This window comes from Mauremys mutica, chromosome 18 (genome assembly GCF_020497125.1).
Source record: "Mauremys mutica isolate MM-2020 ecotype Southern chromosome 18, ASM2049712v1, whole genome shotgun sequence".
Classification (NCBI taxonomy): Eukaryota; Metazoa; Chordata; order Testudines; family Geoemydidae; genus Mauremys; species Mauremys mutica.
This window is the reverse complement of record NC_059089.1, coordinates 16,778,616-16,798,743: the sequence shown is the minus strand read 5'-3', so window position 1 is coordinate 16,798,743 and position 20,128 is coordinate 16,778,616. Positions and strand designations below refer to the sequence as shown.

At 45.2% G+C, this 20,128-nt stretch overlaps 2 protein-coding genes across 16 annotated transcripts in view; one reads left to right on the top strand and one right to left on the bottom strand.

Annotated features, from left to right (window-relative positions):
- Positions 1-18,342, top strand: part of DYNC2I2 (dynein 2 intermediate chain 2) — a 37,574-nt gene extending 19,232 nt beyond the window's left edge. For 7 of the 9 annotated variants that reach the window (XM_044992807.1, XM_044992808.1, XM_044992803.1 and 4 more), the window contains 10 exons: positions 3,172-3,291; positions 3,443-3,672; positions 5,270-5,530; positions 6,413-6,522; positions 8,315-8,472; positions 14,873-14,982; positions 15,306-15,473; positions 16,112-16,344; positions 17,180-17,337; positions 17,896-18,342. In XM_044992807.1, the coding sequence (XP_044848742.1) occupies positions 3,595-3,672; positions 5,270-5,530; positions 6,413-6,522; positions 8,315-8,472; positions 14,873-14,982; positions 15,306-15,473; positions 16,112-16,344; positions 17,180-17,337; positions 17,896-18,134 (1,515 nt within the window). In that variant the 5' untranslated portion in view covers positions 3,172-3,291; positions 3,443-3,594 and the 3' untranslated portion in view covers positions 18,135-18,342. The remainder of the gene's footprint in view (positions 1-3,171; positions 3,292-3,442; positions 3,673-5,269; positions 5,531-6,412; positions 6,523-8,314; positions 8,473-14,872; positions 14,983-15,305; positions 15,474-16,111; positions 16,345-17,179; positions 17,338-17,895) is intronic. The other 2 variants (XM_044992811.1, XM_044992809.1) reach the window with 1 other exon arrangement.
- Positions 18,343-18,382: 40 nt separating this feature from the next.
- SPTAN1 (spectrin alpha, non-erythrocytic 1) overlaps positions 18,383-20,128 on the bottom strand; it is a 68,111-nt gene continuing 66,365 nt past the window's right edge. For all 7 annotated transcript variants that reach the window (XM_044992795.1, XM_044992798.1, XM_044992796.1 and 4 more), the window contains 3 exons: positions 19,977-20,123; positions 19,381-19,528; positions 18,383-18,711 (listed from right to left, as the gene is read on the bottom strand). In XM_044992795.1, coding sequence (XP_044848730.1) covers positions 18,586-18,711; positions 19,381-19,528; positions 19,977-20,123 — 421 coding nt within the window. In that variant the 3' untranslated portion in view covers positions 18,383-18,585. The remainder of the gene's footprint in view (positions 18,712-19,380; positions 19,529-19,976; positions 20,124-20,128) is intronic.

The window sequence follows — 20,128 nt, the reverse complement described above, 5'->3', positions numbered from 1 at the left end:
CTCGAAGAACCTCAGTTACTGCACAAGGTGAGTAACCTCTTCTTCGAGTGCAGTCCCTGTGGGTGCTCCACATTAGGTGACTTCAGAGCAGTGCCTTCCGATGGAAGGAGGGGCTTTGGAGTTGAAGTCCTGACCTCTGATAGTAGAGAGCATTTGAAGGAGGTATCAGATGTTGCCTGTTGCTCTAAGGCATAGTGCTGTCTAAAGGTATGGGCTGAGGCCCAGGCAGCAAATCTACAAATAGGTACATTGTGCAGGGAAGCCGTGGAAGCTGATAAGGCTCTAGTGGGATGTGAGCGAATCCCCATGAGGGATTGGCAGTCACTGATAGAGTTTTGTGCGATTATGAATCTACGTGGAAAGTCTTTGTTTAGAGTTGGTGCTCCTTTTGGAGCATTCAGTGATGGATAGAAACAATCTGGGTGATTTATAGGATGGTTTGGTCCTGTCTATGTAAGAAGCCTGAGGCAATGCAACACTTTTTGTTAGTGCCTGCGTTGGAGGCAGGGCCGGCTCCAGAGCCCAGCGGGGCAAGCACCCGCCTGGGGTGGCCCTTTCCCGGGGGGGCGGCAGGCTGGGCCGGCGGACCTGCCGCAGTCATGCCTGCGGGAGGTCCACCGGAGCCCCGGGAGCAGCGGACCTGCCGCAGGCATGACTGCGGAGGGGACGCTGGTCCCGCGGCTCGGCTGGACCTCCCGCAGGCATGCCTGCGGCAGCTCAACTGGAGCCGCCGGACCAGTGAACCGCCCGCAGCTGCGGGAGGTCCAGCCGAGCCGCGCGACCAGCGGACCCTCCGCAGTCATGCCCGCGGGAGGTCCGCTGCTCCCGCGGCTCCGGGGCGCCTCCCGCGCATGACTGCTTGGGGCGGCCGAATTTGTAGAGCCGCCCCTGGTTGGAGGCACTAACACACAGGCAGCAAACACACTGAGCTTGGCTGTCAGGGACAGGCACTCCGAGCCTGGAGGCAAGGCGCTGAGAGTCTGGGAAACCGGGCATTCCTGGTGGGGTGGGGTGGGGCGGGGTAGGGCTTTCACCCTCAAAACAGAAGTTCCTGGCTGTGAGGTGTGTGGGTTTTTTTTGTTTGATTTGTTTTTTTAACCAAGGAGAAAAGGAAAGGTAAACAAGCTAAGTAGCTGCTAATAAGGAAACTGAGGGTACGAAATTTGGTCGATTTTATAGAAGTCGATTTTTAGAAATTGATTTTATACAGTCAATTGCATATGTCCACACTAAGTGCATTAAGTCGGCGGAGTGTGTCCTCACTACTGTGGCTAGCATCGACTTACTGAGCGGTGCACTGTGGGTAGCTATCCCACAGTCTCTGCCATCCATTGGAATTCTGGGTTAAGCTCCCAATGCCTGATTGGGCAAAAACATTGTCGCGGGTGGTTTTGGGTACATGTCGTCAGTTGCCCCTCCCTCCATGAAAGCAATGGCAGACAATAGTTTTGCGCCTTTTTCCTGGGTTACTAGTCTAGACTGGTCCTGGGTTGATTTTAAGAGCCCTTTAGGTCGACAGAACAGGGTTGCTTGTGTAGACGCATGCATTATAAAATCGACCTAACCCTGTAGTGTAGACCAGGGCTAAGTAGTGTAACCTGTATACTGATGAAACTGCATCTACACTAGGGTGTTGTACAACTTGTAAGGTTGTGTCTACACTGCCACTTTCAATGCTAAAACTTTAGTTGTTCAGAGGTGTGAAAAAGCACACCCCTGAGTGACAAAAGTTTTAGCGCTGAAAAGCACCATTATAGACAGCTCCTGGCGATAAAGCCACTGCCCCTCATTCGTGGTGTTTTTTTTTTTATCACTGGTGATAAAGTGTCTACACTGCCCATGTCGCAGTGTGGCCGCAGCAGTGCTGTAACATGGGCAGTGTAGACATCCCCTAAGGCTTTAACTCTACTGGTATAGTTAATGGTACAAATTTCTGGTATAGACCTCTCCATAGGACATGGACTGCCCAACTCTGGCAATTCAGAGTGGAATTTAAATAGCACTTTAAACACAGTATAAATACTTCATCATCAGAATAAGATTAATTAAAAAAAGATTAAAATTAAGCCAAAATTGGGTGTGTGCCTTTGCCACATACAGATTTTATTCCGCCGCCTACTTCTTTGCTTAAGTCTACATTAATCAAAGCAGTGTAGTTAGAAATGTTTCTAATGAGTATTAATAATTCATTCTAAAGAAGGGGAGGGGAATGGGGGAATCCAAACTGGCATTGTGGGCCTATCTCCAAATTCCATTAAGGTATCCTGTTCTGCTGAATTTGATGAAATACTGTTATTGCTTGTGGCTGTGGAGGAACCCTAAGGGATGGATATTAGAGAGTATAGAAGTCAAAGGATTATGTGCCTTATTTGCTGAATATCAGGTTTCTCCACAAACATCCTTCACAATGCAGCCCCCGACCCCCAGCAAGAGGCTGGGGGCAGGGGAGAAGGCTTCCTTCTCACAATGCAGAGTTACAGACCCCTACCACAGTGGTTCTCAAACTTTTGTACTGGTGACCCCTTTCACATAGCAAGCCTTTGAGTGCGACACTCCCCCCCTTATCAATTAAAACCACATTTTTATATATTTAACACCATTATAAATGCTGGAGGCAAAGTAGGGTTTGAGGTGGAGGCTGACAGCTTGCGACCCCCCCCCATGTAATAACCTTGTGACCCCCTGAGGGGTCCCAACCCCCAGTTTGAGAACCCTTGCCCTAGCATGTCTTCAGTCTTGCTCCTGAAGAGAAGGGCGGGGGCCTCATAGGACAGATTCTGGATCTTCCCCTTGCAGCCCCCTCCTTTCTTCGGTTGGATTTGGGGCCGCCTCCATTCTGGGGCTGGAGGGCACCCCTTCCCCTACAGCAGGGGTTCTCAAACTGGGGGTGGGACCCCTCAGTGGGTCGCAAGGTTATTACATGGGGGGTCGTGAGCTGTCAACCTCTACCCCATACTCTGCTTGCCTCCAGCATTTATAATGGTGTTAAATATATAAAAAAGTGTTTTTAATTTATAAGGGATCGCATTCAGAGGCTTGCGATGTGAAAGGGGTTGGAAGTGAAAAAGTCTGAGACCCACTGCCCTACAGGATTTGAGGAGGCACAGGATGGCTTTGTCAGAGGCAGGCTGCTGAGCTGCTGCTTTTTTTTTTGTTTTGGCCTCTTTTCAGCGTCCTCGCCTCTCACCGCGGCCATCTTTATTCCTGGCACCGACCCCCCTCGGCCTGTTCGCTTCCTGTGACCAGTCGGAACGCTCCCTCCGCACATTTGGTCCCGGGGTCTAAGCCGAGGTAAATGCCCCCTAAACGGATAGGGCGAGGGAACAACGGGAGGCTCACGCAACACGCCCTAAAGAGACCCTGTGCCCGTAACCAAGATGGCGCTCACGCCAGTCACAGTAGTACGGTGGAATTGTCGCTGTTAACTGATGTCATTCCGCAGCGCCGTTCTGGTCTCCATGGGAACCTACGCGGCTGGCTTGGGAAGATGGCGGCTCTAGAGAGGCCGACGGGGGCCGCCCGGGACCGGGACTCCAGGCTTCCGTGCTTCTAGAGAGTCGCCCCGCTACCGCCTGCCTTTCCCCCGCCGCCGGGATGTTCGGGGACAGCGCGGCACGCGGTGCCGATGTGGAGTCGCTGTGGCGAAGAGACCAGGGGACCCGCTGCGAGGCGGTGAGCGGCCGGGCTGGTTGTGGGGGCAGGGCAGGAGCCATTCGCCGTGGCGGTGGGTTGGTGGGTACCTCGGCCCTTTCTCCTGCACCCGGCGTCCGCTTGCCTTCCCGGGTCCCCTGCAGCTCCATGCTGCCTCCCTGCATGAACTGCTGCCGCAGGGTCCTAGTGCCCCCCCACACACACTACTGCCAGTGCCCCCCCACTTCCCCCTCAGACCCTTTCATTTTCTGGTGGGACCCTCCACCAGCAGAGTCCCCCCTCACCGCTCCTGCCCCACGCTGGACAAGGGGCAGCCCCACCCCCAGTGAGGCTACAGTGAGGGGTAGCAGCAGGCGAGGAGGCGCACATGTGATCTCAGAGCCCCCTCTTCCCTGGCACCCAACACAGGAGAGGCGAGAGGGTTTCCTGTACCTGAGAGGGGCCCTAGGACCATGTGCAGTGACAGTGGTGCGAGGTGAGTGTGGTGCAGGGAGGAAGTGCCCCCCCCCCCAGCTTGCTGCTGCCTGCAAGCAAAGATCTGGGGGGAATCCTCCTCTCTGGCCCTTGCAGGAGAAGAGGTGTTTATGTTCAAGGCCCAGCTAGATATAGGGAACATTATTTACTACTTTGCATAACACAAGAATCAGGGGTCACCCAATGAAATTACTAGGCAGCAGGTTTAAAACAAACGTAAGGAAGTACTCCTTCACACAGTGCACAGTCAACTTGTGGAACTCATTGCTGGGGATGTTGTGAAGGCAAAAAGTATAACTGGGTTCAAAAAAGAATTTGATAATTTCATGGAGGATAGGTCCATCAATGGCTATTAGCCAAGATAGTCAGGGACACAACCCATGCTCTGGGTGTCCCTAAACCTCTGGCTTCCAGAAGCTGGGACTGGACAACAGGGGATGGATCACACCGTAATTGCCCTGTTCTGTTCATTGGCTCTGAAGCATCTGGCAGTCATCACTGTTGGAAGACAGGATACTGGGCTAGATGGCCCATTTGTCTGACCCAGTGTGGCCATTTTTATATTTTTATGTAGGTATGCTGCACTGGAGGAGCAAGAATGAGGGGAAGCTTTATCCATTCATGTTGATAATATGCTAAAAGTAACTGAATTTTCTTACCCTAGTAGTACAGTACATAGATAGTGTGAACCCCAGTGCCTTATACATCAGTTAAAATTTGGGTCCCGTGTTTCCACTCCCATAACTCTGGGACTGTCCTTTCCTACTTATTCTCCTGAGTACCTATTCACTGTAATAGGATCATCACCCTGTTGATTTGGGGGAAGTCAAGGAGCAAGTGACCTCTGTTCCTCTGAGACTAAAACCAGGGTTGCTCCATAAAGTGACCTGCTAGAGATGTACTTAGATTTGATAATGTTTCTTCTCTTTGTGAAACATGATCTCCTCTGGCCTGAGAACTGTTCTTGCATGCAGGACTCCACAGTGCATACAAGCCACCAATTAGCCAGGAACCCAATATGCAGGGTCCCTTTGGAGTATATATTCAGTATATGAAATGACAAAAGGGAAGTGACCTAAATGGATCTCTGTGCACCCATCTTTTGTTATGTTTCATTTGTAGAACATTATTCTTCTTCCAACAGAAAAGCTGCCAGACTGGGGAGATCTCAACCGTGGAGGCTGCAGTACAATCCCATTCCAGCCGGGATGCTGGCATGCAGACCGATCAAAGTGAGGAGACTATCCAAAACTTGGATCTCCAGAAGGAAGTTCCTGTGGATTATGCTGGCCTGCTCTCATTCCTTCAGGGAGTGGAGGATGTTGTTATCAAAGAGCTGAATAAAAACTGGAGAAGTCATGCCTTTGATGGCTTTGAGGTGAACTGGGTAGATCAGAATGAAACGGTAGGTTGATAGAATTCAGAGCAATATGACCATACTAGACAGTGCCCATAGCAACAGTTGGCTCTAGTACCTGGTGCTGAGACTATCATTGCTTGACTCTGTTCATAAGAAAATAAGTATTCTTTCTCCTTTTGCCTTCACATCAGTGTAGATAGGTAACCTGTCCTTGTGAGTAGCAACAGTGTGTAATACTGGCTTCATCAAAAGGAAGCTTACAACTGGAGTAGGTTAGTTTCCTCCTCTTTGCAACCAGTGCAGTTTAAAATCTCTGCTCATTTAGATCTTCCTGCCATGTTCTTCAGGCAATAGTGTATTAATAATTATCTGGCAGCATCTGGAATTCATTGCAGTGCCTGTGGTTTGGCAGCTCTACCTGGGGAGCTGATGGTTATCCAGTGTGCCGTGTCCAGGAATGTGGGCAGCTGGTAGCTATTGGTGCATGCTGGGTATGTTTATTGCTACCTCTTATCAGATTATGGTTTGAAAGCACAGTGTAGATCTTAAATCCCCAGAATTGTGGAGCGGGACTGCCCCAAGCCTTCGGGGCATGGGCTCCTTAGTATTTTCCGTAATTGCTCTGAAGATGGTAGAGTGGACCCACTGTGAGATGACATTATGGAGAGACATTTGGTTTGGTGGGAGCATGCAGAGTTTTGCATGTGATGCTCTCAGCAGGAGGCAAACTTCTGTCTTACCTGTATTTACAAACCACAGTTTGTCTCCCCAGACTCTTCTGCTATAAAGAGGGTGGGAGTGTGGATCCTGACCAGGATATTGGTCTGTGGAGATAACGTGATTCTTTCTTCAGTCTCTGAATATAGATCCTATTTCTCTGTATCTCCATAGGTTGTTGGCTTAGTATTTGGATTTCATCTTTTCCAGGTGTCCTGTTTGCATAGCTTATCGTACCCAGAGGCTCAGGATCAGAAATTGCAGGTGACCAGCATCTCCTGGAATGTCACTGGATCAGTTGTTGCATGTTCTTATGGCAGGTGAGCACCTGAGTTGATCCAGAGCACAACTGAGAGTGGTCTGTGAGATATTTCAGACTGGCCTGTATTCAGAAGCATTGGAGGATGTTCACTTCCTTTGTAATAACTAACCATGTGTATAAGCAACTTATTTATGTTGAAAAATATATTTAATTGATATTCAGAAAAATCAGAACCCAAGGGCAGTTCTAATTTAGGTCAGATATCCTTTCCCTTTCCTCTCTGTCCATTAGCTCCAATCCCCAAAACTAATCTATATTTTCTCAGTGTTTTGTTCTTAGGCAGATTCTGTAGAAAAATGTAAAGAGGAGCTGTTTGTTTGTATGTGTGTGCAGTGTGTGTGTATGTATGGAATGGTTGGGTGTGCATACTTGCCTTCGTTATAAAATGCCTTGTTAGCCATCACGTGGTCTTCAAGCCCATGTGGAATGCACCTGGTGCCCATACACAGAAATGCTCTCAGCAATGTACTTGCATGGCAGATACTATTTGGATTAGATTTTCTTCCAGCAAGGCTAACCACCATTTTAGTCTGCTCTGTTATTGCCTGTGTGGACAGAGATTGCTGGTATAATAGCACCAATACTGCGAGTAGTCCTCTCACTGCCGGCACATAGCAAATTAGTCATTGTTGAAGTTGGTTGTCTGATTTACTTTCCCACACACACAGTTCCTGGTACCTTACTCTGGGAAACCCATTATTTCAGAAAGTGGTTGACATCATTGTCGAGTTGATTGGGATTAGCAAATGCAATATAGCAAATATTTGTTTCTCATGGTATTTCCAGCTCTGGGGACTTTTCACATGGCAGTAATTGCTATGGATTTGCACTGTCCCTAACAAACAAGGGTTGCACGCTGATAAACACAAAGTAAATGAAATAGCTACAAAGCAGAAGGAAAGCAGAACTTTGTCTTTTGAGAGATTTATTTCCTTTGTCCTTTCAGAGCTACAAAATTAAACAAATCATGAGGGCAACTTAATTGGGGCAAGTAAACATGGAAATGAAATTGGATTTAGGGCTTGAGAGATGTCAGTGGCATGACTTGTGTAATGTTATCTGCACCATTTGGAGGTGCAAATGGGTGTGAATGAGACTTCATGTTTGTATGACCTCAGCAAAAATGTCATTATGTACATGGCTAATTAAACAAATGCCTCATTTTGTCTTTGAGATGGGTTGAGGAGATTGTTGTACATCACTATCAGAGCCCTCCACGCCAACATCAAAGGTCCACTTAAGGCTATTCTCTCCTGGCCAAGCAGGACTGAGTAGCACTTCAGCCCCCATCAGTTCTCCTTATTTAGCTGCAGTGGTCACTGCTCAGCAGCACAACACTTTTCCTCTCTAGAGCACGTTCAAACCCGGAACTCCTTGTTGGAATGAAATGTTGTTGACTTTTCATCCTCTCTGCAGAACAGTTGCTTTTGGTGACTTAAAAAGGAGGAAATGTTGTGTGCTTTCTTTGAATGGTGTCTGTGAAGTAACTTTCCCCAATGTGGATTCCAGGCTGTTCCCTTATTAGTATAGTTAATAGGTCCTGTCCTGTAATAATGATTTATATCAAGGAACTGCTGTCAAACACCCCCATCATACTGAGGTGCACCAACACTTACTCATAAATGTAGCAGTCCACAGAGATGCATTGTAACCCTGGCCTTCTCTAAACAAAGCCTTTTGTAGCCCCAGAGAGCACGTGTCAATGGAAATGTTACAGAGAGACTCAGCTAAGCAGATTCACAATGACTGGATGAGGTGTAGCTTCCATCTTGACTTCTTTTCTTTTCCAGACTGGACGATGGGGACTGGAGCACAGAAAAATCCTATGTTTGTACCTGGAATCTGGACAGAAGGGGGTTAAATCCAAAGCGTCCTGATCTAGTGGTGGATGTTCCCAGTTCTGTCATGTGCCTGGCTTTCCATCCATCACAGCCATCGTTGATCGTTGGTAGACTGCTCTTGCCTTAGATTTTATTTTTAATTGTTTCCTTATCGCCTTCAACTAGTGCTGCTGATTTTCTCTTCAGGGCTACCTGGGTAGGGTGACCAGATAGCAAATGTGAAAAATTGGGATGGGGGTGGGGGGTAATAGGAGCCTATATAAGAAAAAGACCCAAAAATCAGGACTGTCCTTATAAAATCGGGACATCTGGTCACCCTATACCTGGGACTCCTCCCAAGAGGAATGGCAGTGCACTTCCTCAGTTAGTCCCCAAGGCACGGGAAGTGTTGCTGCCAAATGTGTAACTGCTGTTTCATCTGTGGCACTAGGAATCAGGACCTTCCCTTGTCTTAATGCAACATTCCCTTCTCTTAGTAGGCTTTGCCTGTTTTATACTACCTCTTGGAGCACCGAGAAAATCCTGCTAAGAAAGTGGGGAACCTGGGAGATGGGGGAGGGAGGGCAAAATCAGTCCTTGCGTAAGTATTGGTTCTTTTTCAAGATGGCTGCATATTCCCACTTATGGTATTGCGCTGCCTAGTGATGCCTAATGGCAGAACCTTCCGTTAGCATTATCTCTTAGAGTGCTCTTGCATCCTCTTCTACCCCTCCCCTCAGCTGTCTGAGAGCGAGGCTATATCTGGACGCAGCATCATCTACCACCTCAGTTTTTTTCAACCATGAGCTTGCATGGAAGTGAACCGCTCTGAACTGTTTGGGTCTAGAGTTCTTTCTCCTTAAGTATTCATTGGTGTTTTACTGTTGTTAATAATAGTTAGTATAAGTATAGAAATAGTTACTTAATTGTTAGTGTTTCATTTCTGGGTGATGGTGGAACTGAAGAGGAAGAAGAAACCAAGATTCAAGAGGTGTGCTTCATGCCCTACTGCCTTCTCAGCAGTGGATGACCACGTCAGATGCCTCAAGTGTTTGAGAGAGGTCACTCTCCGTCTGAGTATTCTATCTGCTGAACTTTGATACCCCAGAGCTCACAAGCAGAGGCAGAACACATTGCCAGGGTTTCTCCTGAAGGAGGCTCTTGAAGCTAAACCCTTGGAATCCAGATAGTCATCGGAACCAAGATATGAGAGGCACTATTGATTCCTGTGACTTCAAGAAAATTGAAGCAGTTGGAGGATTCCAGGAAGTTGGAACCCCCATCAGTTTTGGCTCCAATTCTCACTGTTCCTGCAATTAGGTCTTTGCTATGTCAGAACCAAGGGCCACGTGGTCAGCTCCGGCTGTCTTATTGGATCCATTCTATTCTTACAGAGCCTCTATGGCTCCAAAAGTCAAGGTTGGTTCTGGGGTCAGACTTGGGAGCCAGGAGCATGAGTCTGGTATTGGATCCGCTGCTGTCTGCTTCTTTGTCTCTGACCTTGGCTGCTTCTTTGGTTCCACTTACGTTTTCAGTTCTGAAGAATACTGTTACATGGTATCTGAGGTTAGCTGTGAGGCTTCTGATCAATCCTCAGATCTGAGCAAAAAGCAGAGGACCTTGAGAAAGAGGCAGGCTTCGCTGGCCTCCTCATCTGTAAGGAAAGTAGAACTGTCTGCACTTCCTCCTCCTAGGACTCCTACAGGATCCTCGCAAAGGTTTCCTCCCTCAAGGTCTTTTGGTATCTCCAGTGCACTCTGTCACAGATTCAGTGCCAGATCCATATCTGAAGGAGGCTAGAGGAAGAATTAAGAGGCCTGTTTCTTCCTGGTTTGCCCCTCCCTTTGGTGGTCCTCCTGTGGGAGTGCTCCTGAATCTCAGTTGTTGGGAAGACTGACAGTCCTTGGTGTCATGGCCTTATTGGGAGCCGCTGCAGGAATTTTTCAGTTATCCTCCACATGGATGGAGAGGTGAGCTTTCATCTGCTAAGGATCCAGTGGTGTGGAAATCCCAGATCCAGTTCCTCCAGATCTGTCTACATCTCAGGCAGTGGTGCCTGATAATTGATAGCCTCTCTTTTTGAACAGGAGCATGTGGACACACACCGTGATCCTGATTTGTCACCAGATGAGCATGTGGAAGTTGCTTCAGTCTCCTTCCCTTTTAAGGATACTACATTATTTCATGAATTAGTGGATCATGTGATGTCCACTTTGAATCTGCCTTCAGTGCCTGTGGAAGAGACTTCTCATCCAATGTTTGACATTCTTGGTGCTACTTCCAGGAATAGGCTATCCCTACCTATTTTGGATGTTACTTTAGCCAGCTGAATCCGTGTGGTCTATTCCTGCTTCTTGTCAACCTGTCTCCAAGAAAGCTGGCAAACTGTATCATTTACCTTCAGAAGGATTTTCATATGGACCCTGTACCTAAGTCACTGGTGGTGGCTGCTGCCAGTAGCAGAGCAAGATCTGGACAAGCTCACCCTATCCTTATTGACAGAGAGGGAAAGAAGATTCTTCCTTAGTGAGAAAGGTGTTCTCTTCTTTATCCTTTGGTGTTAGGGTAGCAAGTTACCAAGCTGTTGTGTCCTGCTATCAGTTTCACTTGTGGGAGAAGATACTGCTGTTTGTGCAGGAGTTGCCAGATGACAAAAGGAGATTGAGTAACACAATTTCAACGGAAGGTCAAAATATGGTGAAACACTCCTTTAGGAACAGGAGTACTTGTGGCACCAAATTTGTTAGTCTCTCAGGTGGCACAAGTACTCCTGTTCTTTCTGCGGATACAGACTAACACGGCTGCTACTCTGAAACCACTCCTTTAGGGTTTTGTTTGATGCCTTGGACTCTTCTGCTAGCATATTGGCTTTTGTAGTGATGCTAAGGAGACGTGCTTGGCTTCGTTCCTTTTTTCTGGAGACGGATACAGACATAACGTTGAAGGGGATGGTCTTTTCAGTGAAAATACAGATGAGTTGCTGAAAAAATTGAAGGAGACAAGATTGACAAATTTGTTCTTTGGTCTTAATTGCTTCTATTAGAAGGAGATTGCTTCTTTGCGTTGTCAGAGGCAGTACTATCCACAGTCATCTTCAACTTATTACCCAACAAATCAGAGATGTCAGCAACAGTACCAGCAGGCTACATCCTTTCAGAGCAGCATAAGAAGAGGTCATTTAAATCAAGACCTAAATCTAAGCAGTCTTCTATTTCCATGACTATTTTGTCTCATGCCAGACCTCAGATGTGATGGGAAGATCAAGAGTCAAGAACCAACCATCTAGGATCCTTCCCTTCCTTTGTTTGAAGAGAGGCTAGCCCTTTTTATTAGTGCATGGAGGCTTATAATTTCAGACAAATAGGTTCTAGAAGTTAAAGAAAAGAGCTATGCCGTACAGTTTGAAAGACTACCCCTTCCAATTCCCCATACCCTTCCTTTGTCAGTGAACCTGAACATTAACATGCCACACATTACATTGATTAAAAATTGGCTAATTGATAGGTCTCAAAATGTAATTGTAAATGGGGAATCGTTATTGAATGGGTAATGTTTTCAGTTGAGTCCTGCAGGGATGGGTTCTTAGCCATACACTATTTAACATTTTTATTGATGACCTGGAAGAAAATATAAAATCATCACTGATAAAATTCACAGGAGACATGAGAATTGGGGAAGCGGTAAATAAGGAAGAGACAGGTGACTGATTCAGAACAATCTGGATTGCTTAGTAAACTGTGCGAAGCAAAACAATATGCATTTGAATACAGTTAAATGTAAATGTGTACAGCTAGGAACAAAGAATGTAGGCAATACATACAGGATGGGAACTTTATCCTGGGAAGCAGTGACTCTGTGGTGGATAATCAGCTGAATATGAGCTCCCAGTGTGACACTGTGGCCAAAAGAGCTAATGCAATCTTGGGATGCACAAACTGGGAAATTTTGAGTAGCAGTAGAAAGATTATTTCACCTCTCTATTTGGCATTGGTGCAACCACTGCAGGAATACTGTCTCTTCTGGTACCCACAATTCAAGAAAATGTTGATAAATTGGAGAGGGTCAGAGAAGAGCCATGAGGATGATTAAAGGATTAGAAAACTTGCCTTATAGTGATAGATGCAAGGAGCTCCATCTATTTAGTTTAACAAAGAAAAGGTGGGGTGACTTGATTACAATCTATAAGTATCTATATGGGGACAAACATTTAATAATGGGCTCTTCCATCTTAGCAGAGAAAGGTATAACATGATCAAATGTCTGGAAGTTGAAGCTAGACCAATTCAGATTGGAAATAAGGAGTATCTTTTGAACAGTGAGAGTAATTAACCATTGGAACAATTTACCAAGGCTCGTTGTGGATTCTCCATTACTGAACATTTTAAAAACAAGATAGGATATTTTTCTTGTGTAGCTGCAAGCCCCATTCCAGAGCCTGGCAGCTGTGCCACATTGCCATCCAAGATCGCCTGGTTAGAGCATTCCCATCACCTGTGGGGAAGGTTGCTGTGAACTCCGCCAACCCGGGAATGGACAGACAACTGCGACTGGACATCATCATCACCAACGAAGACTGGAAGAAGATCATTATGATGGATGTCACAATTCCCTTTGAAAACAGGACCCCGGCTTTCCGCAATGCCCGATCTCAAAAGCTGGAGAAATACGACCATCTGGCCGACACATTGAGAGCAAGGGGCTATGAGGTCCAAACTCGCGCACCGATTGTCGGAGCCCTGGGCGTATGGGTCCTCAGTAACGAGTGAGTGTTGAGAGAATGTGGAATCGGTCAATGCTACTCTTGGCTGATGTGGCAACTCATGGTGTCAGAAGCCATCAAGTAAGTGGTCAAGGGATGTCTACCTAAAACACATCACCGAACGTTGCCACTACCAGGAGGGATGAGCTGGAGTGCCGATGAGAAGCGCAGTCGGGAAAGTAATTCAAATACTTTCCTGATGGATTGCATTTTCTAATGGACAACCTACCCTAAATTCTCAATTACTGAGGGAAAATCTTCACTCATTGATATGTTTGCTTTCCACAACCAATTCTCTGTATAACTTTTCATGAGTGATGTATCTGGAAATTCGGATGCTAATATCTAAACTGTATTGTTAAATTTACTCACCTAAATTTGGGTTATTGCTCATTATGCACTATATGTATCTTATGACTTTTAAAACAAACTTTGTATCTGTAGATAATTTAAGCACTATACCCAGATGTACAGATACTCTTTTCTTAACTTATGTATTATATAATATTTTAACATTAGCTTTAATAAAAAATTTAAACCTGTTTTTATCTGTTAAGACATCATTCATCATTGGCATAATGTCAGCTAGAAGGGTGAGTGAATTGAATGCTTGATGGCTGATCCATTGTTTACTACTTTTCATAAAGATAAGGTAATTCTTAGTCCTGATCCCAAATTTTTGCCAAAAGTGGCATCTGACTTTTAAATCAATCAATTACTTTGCGGGCATTTTTTCCAAAGCCTCTTATGAATAAGGGAGGATCTGTTATATATACTTCGGATGCAAGAAGAGCTCTTGCATATTAAACAAACATAATTTTAAAGTTTTTGAAAATCATCCAGATTTGTTTTATGCTAAGAATTATATGGGTTATGTCATCTTCCTAGACTATTTGTAGATGGATTAAACAACACACATTGTTGAATATTGTACATGACGGTACAATCACATTCCACCAGAGCTGTGGCAGCTTCTTTTGCTTGCCTTAAACAAGTCCCTGCTGCTGAAATCTGCAGGGCTGTGACCTGGAATTTTGTACACACATTTACTAAGTAGTATTCCCTTAATTTGGCCTCCGGGGCTGATGGTAGATTTGGTAGAGCAGTGCTTCAGTCTCTATTTCATTAGGACTCTGTTCCTGCCTCCCAGTTATTTTCAGCACTGCTTATCAATCTGTCCCATAAATTGCAATATACAGAGCCACTTGAAAAAATGAAGATTACTTATGTGTAAACGGGGTTCTTCAAGATGTCTCTGCATATTCACACTTCCTACCCGTCTTCCCCTCTTTCTCAGAGTCCTGGTTTATTCTGCATGTCTGGTTTGCAATGGAAGAAACTGAGGAGGTAGAAGGCGCTGTGGCCTTGCCTTCAGAACGTTTGGAGACACTGAGGCGAAAGGTAGGAGAGGGCACAAGAACACTAATGGACACTGCTAGGTTCTACCATTAGGCACCACTAGGTGGTGCAATACCCATGAGTAGGAATAGGCATAACCATCCTGGAAACTCTTTTACATAGCATTGCATCCACTTACATCAGAGCTGAATATGTCCCCTGTGTGGATGCAAATCAGTGAAGCCTATAGCATTGTTCTTGCTTACACCAGAGATTAATTTATTTTCCCTTGGCCCTTTTTGTTCAGGACAACTCTTTCTAGGGGCCAACCTATTTGCAGTCAGTAACAAAGTAAACCGAGCCTATCATGCTATGTGTGACTTTCATTAGTAGCCACTGCTTATGTTCCATTGATCCTTTGTCATCTACAGGTGGCCTTTACAGTGGGGAGGTCTTGATATGGGACACGAGCAGGATAGAAGATCCCTTGATCTGGAGGACAGGGATGACAGATGACACTCATACAGATCCAGTTTATCAGGTAATAGGGGTCAGTCCACACTTTAGTGGGACGTTCATTGGGTTGGAGGGCAGGGGAGGAAAGACATTCCTGACATTTCATCCCTTTATTTCCTGGGGATATTCAAACCAGTTTAGTACTTGCACAGTTGCATTGAAATCTTTAAATTCTCATTGCTAGATTAACTTAACCTCAACACAGTTGAATAGGGCAAATCCTCATGAGACTGGTTTGCTGGTAGTGTTACCTAATGTCATTTGTCCTGAGACTTAGTAGTGTTCTTGAATGTGGGCTTGGTGGGTTTAGTGAGGCCCCTTTTCAGAGTTTTCTCATGTTGGGAACAGGTTGACTGGTTACAGGACTCAAAGCACAGTCACCACTTCCAGATTCTGAGTGTATCCACAGACGGAAAGATCCTTGTGTGGCAGACACAGAGAGATGGTCAGCTGACGTTAGTTGAAGGATTCGCCTTAGTTGCTCAGCAGATCCCTCGGAGTATGAAACTTAAGAAGGTTAGTTCAGTAATTCCAGAGAACATTGACTTGAAACAACCTTTTAATGTATCAGAGGGGTAGCCGTGTTAGTCTGGTTCTGTAGAAGCAGCAAAGAATCCTGTGGCACCTTATAGACTAACAGACGTTTTGCAGCATGAGCTTGCATCCGAAGAAGTGGGTATTCACCCACAAAAGCTCATGCTGCAAAATGTCTGTTAGTCTATAAGGTGCCACAGGATTCCTTGCAACCTTTTAATGGGCTTAGTGTGAGTTAGAATAGCTTGGGTTATGAGAGAGCACAGGTAGGTGGCTGTCCCTTCCATGCGATAGGGAAGCAGAGAGAGAATAAAGCCCATTTATCAACAAGCACAGTAAACTTTGGCTTTCCCATTACCAACCCACAGGATAGTGTGGAAACTGGCCACTTAGAAACTTGGATGCCGCAGTCTTGCCCTGAACTAAAGCTAAATGACCAGAGCTGTAAGCAGCTCAGTTCTCCATCCTGAACTTTAATCCTTATTTTATTTTTACAGAACTGATCCTCTAATGTTAAATGGTTGGTGCAGGTCATGCAGGCTATGATTAGTATAGGTTTCATGTACATGTATGTTAAATTTCTGAGTCCTTGTGTCTCATGGTTTGTCCCCTTTCCCCAGCGCACACGTGGGGAGACAGCTGTGGGTGTGACCTCGCTCTCTTTCTCCTGCTTTGATCCCAGTGTGTTTATCATTGGTGTGGAAGGTGGATATTCTCTCAAGTGCTCCACTGCGGTAGAGACTGCTGCTGTCCCTAGGACAGGTAGCTCTGTTACCCTCAAGGCACCTGCACAGTTTGCCTTTTCTCCTCATGGTGGACCTGTGTACTGTGTAAGCTGCTCACCTTTCCACAGGCAAGTAATGGGCAGACTGTATTGGCACCAAATGTTAGTTTGTTGCACTACCATCCTGTTCTAATTGTGGTTTTCCTGAGTGACCTAGGGGGTGGGAAAGAACTGATCAAGGGCTACATGCCAGAAGCCCTACTGTATTTATCACACTGGAAAGCTGTTTTAGTGGGAATGCTGTTACCTTCAAGGGAGTTGCACAAACTTACGCTGAATATGCCTCTTGTATAGGTGCAACTTCATTGAAGCCCATAGCATTGTCCCTATTTACACCACAGCTGAACTTATTTCCACTGGGCTCTTGTTTATTTAAGACAACTCTTCCCATAGTTCCATTAACAACTTTAGGGGACAGCCTGTTTCCACAAAGTCAACTGCCCATCACGCTACTTGTTACTTTCATTAGTAGCCATCTGAGTTTAAATATGGAAGTGTACACTCAGTCTGTAGGTGCACCATTTAATAACAGACCATTTAAAATGTCCATAAATCTGTTTTCTTGAAACATGCAGGGAGTCCTGGTACTGCATATAATTTGCATGGGAGTGACCAGATTATGCTAGCCCCTTAGATCCTGATCCTTAAATACAAGGTCTCTAGAGACTACAGGGCCAAAGATGCAGTGATTCATGTGACTGCAGTTGATAGTGGTTTTTTTTTCCTTTTGTTAGTCACTGAGTAAAGACAAATAATTTGAAGAATCTTGATACCATTCAGTCAAAAGGGCCATACATAAAGAAGCCACATACCTAACGTACATCAACTCTCAGGCTGCTTAAGTGAACTCTGCTCTGTGTTCTTAATACTGATTCCCCTAAGAAGTGTTTCTTATTTTCTCCAGGAATCTCTTTCTGAGTGGTGGCACTGATGGACATATTCACTTGCACTCCATGCTGCAGGCACAGCCCCTTATTTCTCTCCAGTTATCAAAGAAGTATCTGTTTAGTGTGCGCTGGTCTCCAGTACGACCCTTGGTCTTTGCAGCTGCCACTGGAGAAGGTAGGTACCCTCCAGCTGCTTATTCTTAGAACCCAGCAGAAAACCTGGTTTCGCCTTCTAACACTAGTGCTATGTAAGCTTACTGCTTGGCACTTAACGTAATTTGACAGCTCGGCTTTCTAAGCTGGCAGTTGGTAGAATGCAGTGGTATTTAGATTATCAGGTCTGGAGTAGCAACTACAGTTGTCATAGCTTTGCCATTGCTAAAGTCTGTCTGGCCCCAGACTTGTGTGGATATGGGAACTTTGCTATACCATGCCCTGGCTAAAACTGTTTCCAGCTTTCAGGTGTTTAAAGCACTATGACTGACTTTAGAAACTGGCATTTAAAGATGTCTACAGGGTTGCGACATGCCAGCAGCTGGTTTCAACCTGCCCTGACTCTAGTGAGTAGATCTACACTTTATCGTAGCACTGCTTCATCTCAATACTGCCAGCAGGAGGACTTTAATCCACATTGCTCTAGTGCTGCCAGACTGTATGGAAAGCTTGAACTAACACTGTTGTTTTTATTACATTTGTTTACAGTAAAGATTGATGTGGATTATTTATTTTAAAGGAGAAGTGCAGCTGTTTGATTTTGGAAAGAGCTCCCAGAAACCTGCAGTTTCTATAAAGCAAGCTTCAGCTCAGACTCCTGTGTACTGCATAGAGTTTAACTTCAAGCAACCTCAGCTTCTGGCAGCAGGGGATGCCAGTGGCATGCTGAAAATATGGCAGCTGAGTTCAGACTTTATTCAACAGGGACCAAGAGAAATGAATCACCTTGAGCAGCTGGCAAATGAAGTCACTGATTGAGACACTAACAGGCCAGTGTTATCATTTGAATCTTGCTACAGTCTAGGGTTGTTACTGTTTCTACCCAAAACTGGTCTGTAAAACATGCTCTCCATTACAATGTAATGGACAGCAAGGTCAGTCTTAGTCACTCTTACCCTCATTACCTGAAGCTATGTAATGAGCAGGAGAGAGATTCTACTGGACTTTGTTTGAGTCACACTTGAAAGTGGTACTCAAGCATCAAGATGATTAAACACAAGTTGAAATTTTTGCTGCAGTTTGGACCAGTAACTTTTATTGAAGCACACTGCAATATTTGTTGTTTTTCTAAGAGTTTTAAGCTAAGCAGTTTAAGGTTACATCAGAAAGTAGCATTGATTATTGTACAACACACAGATGGAGATGCATGCAGGGCTACAGTTGGCAAACACGAGTATGTTTGTATTTTTTAAAGGTTAGTGCTTTTATATCAATTCACAAACAGTGAACGTGTAAATTCTATGTAATCATAAGCAGAAGGAAGTTCTCTGCCCTTGCTATCCATGTAGGGCTTCATGTGAGAGATGCAGTAATCGGCCTGTTCCCTGGTCAGGTTCTGAAAGACAAAATTGAAGATAGGGTGGTTAGTAGCCTCTCAGTGGTGAAGACTAAACTGTTTTCATTGGTAAAGTATTTACAATCCATTACCTTGAGAAAGAGGTTTACAGATAAGTAAGTTACACTAAGGCCACAGCGTCAGAGCTAGGACTGGAATTCAAGAGTGTGTGGCTCCTGCTCAGTTATGCAGTATTTTTAAGATCCCCCACTCAAACAAAAATAGGTAACTTCCACTTCTCAGATCAGTCAGTTGATTTCTGTCCTTATCTCCCTCCCACTGTCAGGATCCAGAATAGAAAACTTGTTAGCTGGTGACTTTTCTTTCTGGACCTGTTCTCTCCTCCAGCTTTGGGGAGCTTTAACAGTAATGCCCTATTCAACTGTATTGAGGTTAAATTTAATCGAGAGTTTCAGTGCAACTGGGAAAGTACTAATCTGGCTTAGTACACCAGTGCTTTACACTCCACCCTCTCAGTAAGGGATCAAACAAACTTGCAAATAGCTTTAGCTGCATCAATAAAATCTTTCAGTGGCATGGGAAGTTAACAGGTGTAGGTCATCCCTGTCAATCAGCTTTGCAATGGGGCTCAGAACAGCTAGAGTTAATTTCCATGGTGCTAGTTGCTGCTGTCTTTCCTGAGATGGGATTTGCACAACTGACACTTACTTGGTAGAGCTCCTCCTTGGTCACATAAGGCTTGCCCTCTGAACTAAGAGCACGGAAAGCACTTTCTATTTCCTCACTGGATTTCACATTTTCAGTTTCCCTGCTGATCATAAATGCCATGTATTCCTGCAGTGAGACATGTCCATCCCTGCCAATAAAACACACACAGCATGTAAACAGACCTGCTTCAGAACACTACTACTTGATGCTATTGAGCTCTCAGCCCATCAAAGCAGGCAGGTCTAGCAGCAGGGTTATCCTTCCTACTTCCAAGACTTGCGTTTACTAAGATGGTAAGGAATATTGTAAATGTCTCATGAAAAGCCCTGGGCATGGGGTCTAGATTGTGAGAATTTTGTCACATGCAGATATGCTTTAATCAGACACCAGTTACTGGGTGTAATTTAATGGCTTGTGATATACAGGAAGTCTGATTCAATGGTTCTTTCTGCTCAAACTATAAAGTAACAGTGACCATTGTAAAGGAATAATAATTTGAAGAATATGGAGAGGCTGCAATAATGGGCAAAAGCAGCCTGTGACAGATTTTGAAAGTGAAAACAGAACAATTGATATAAGTTTTCTTCTGTCTGTACCTGTTGGGATCTACGGTGTCAAGAATTGCTTCAAACTCTGGATCTGGTTCTCCTTCCTCAACCATAGGCAGGTCATAGCCTAGAGAACGTAAGCAGGACTTAAACTCCTGGTGATTCAGACGACCAGATTTATCTTTGTCGAAGTGTCTAGA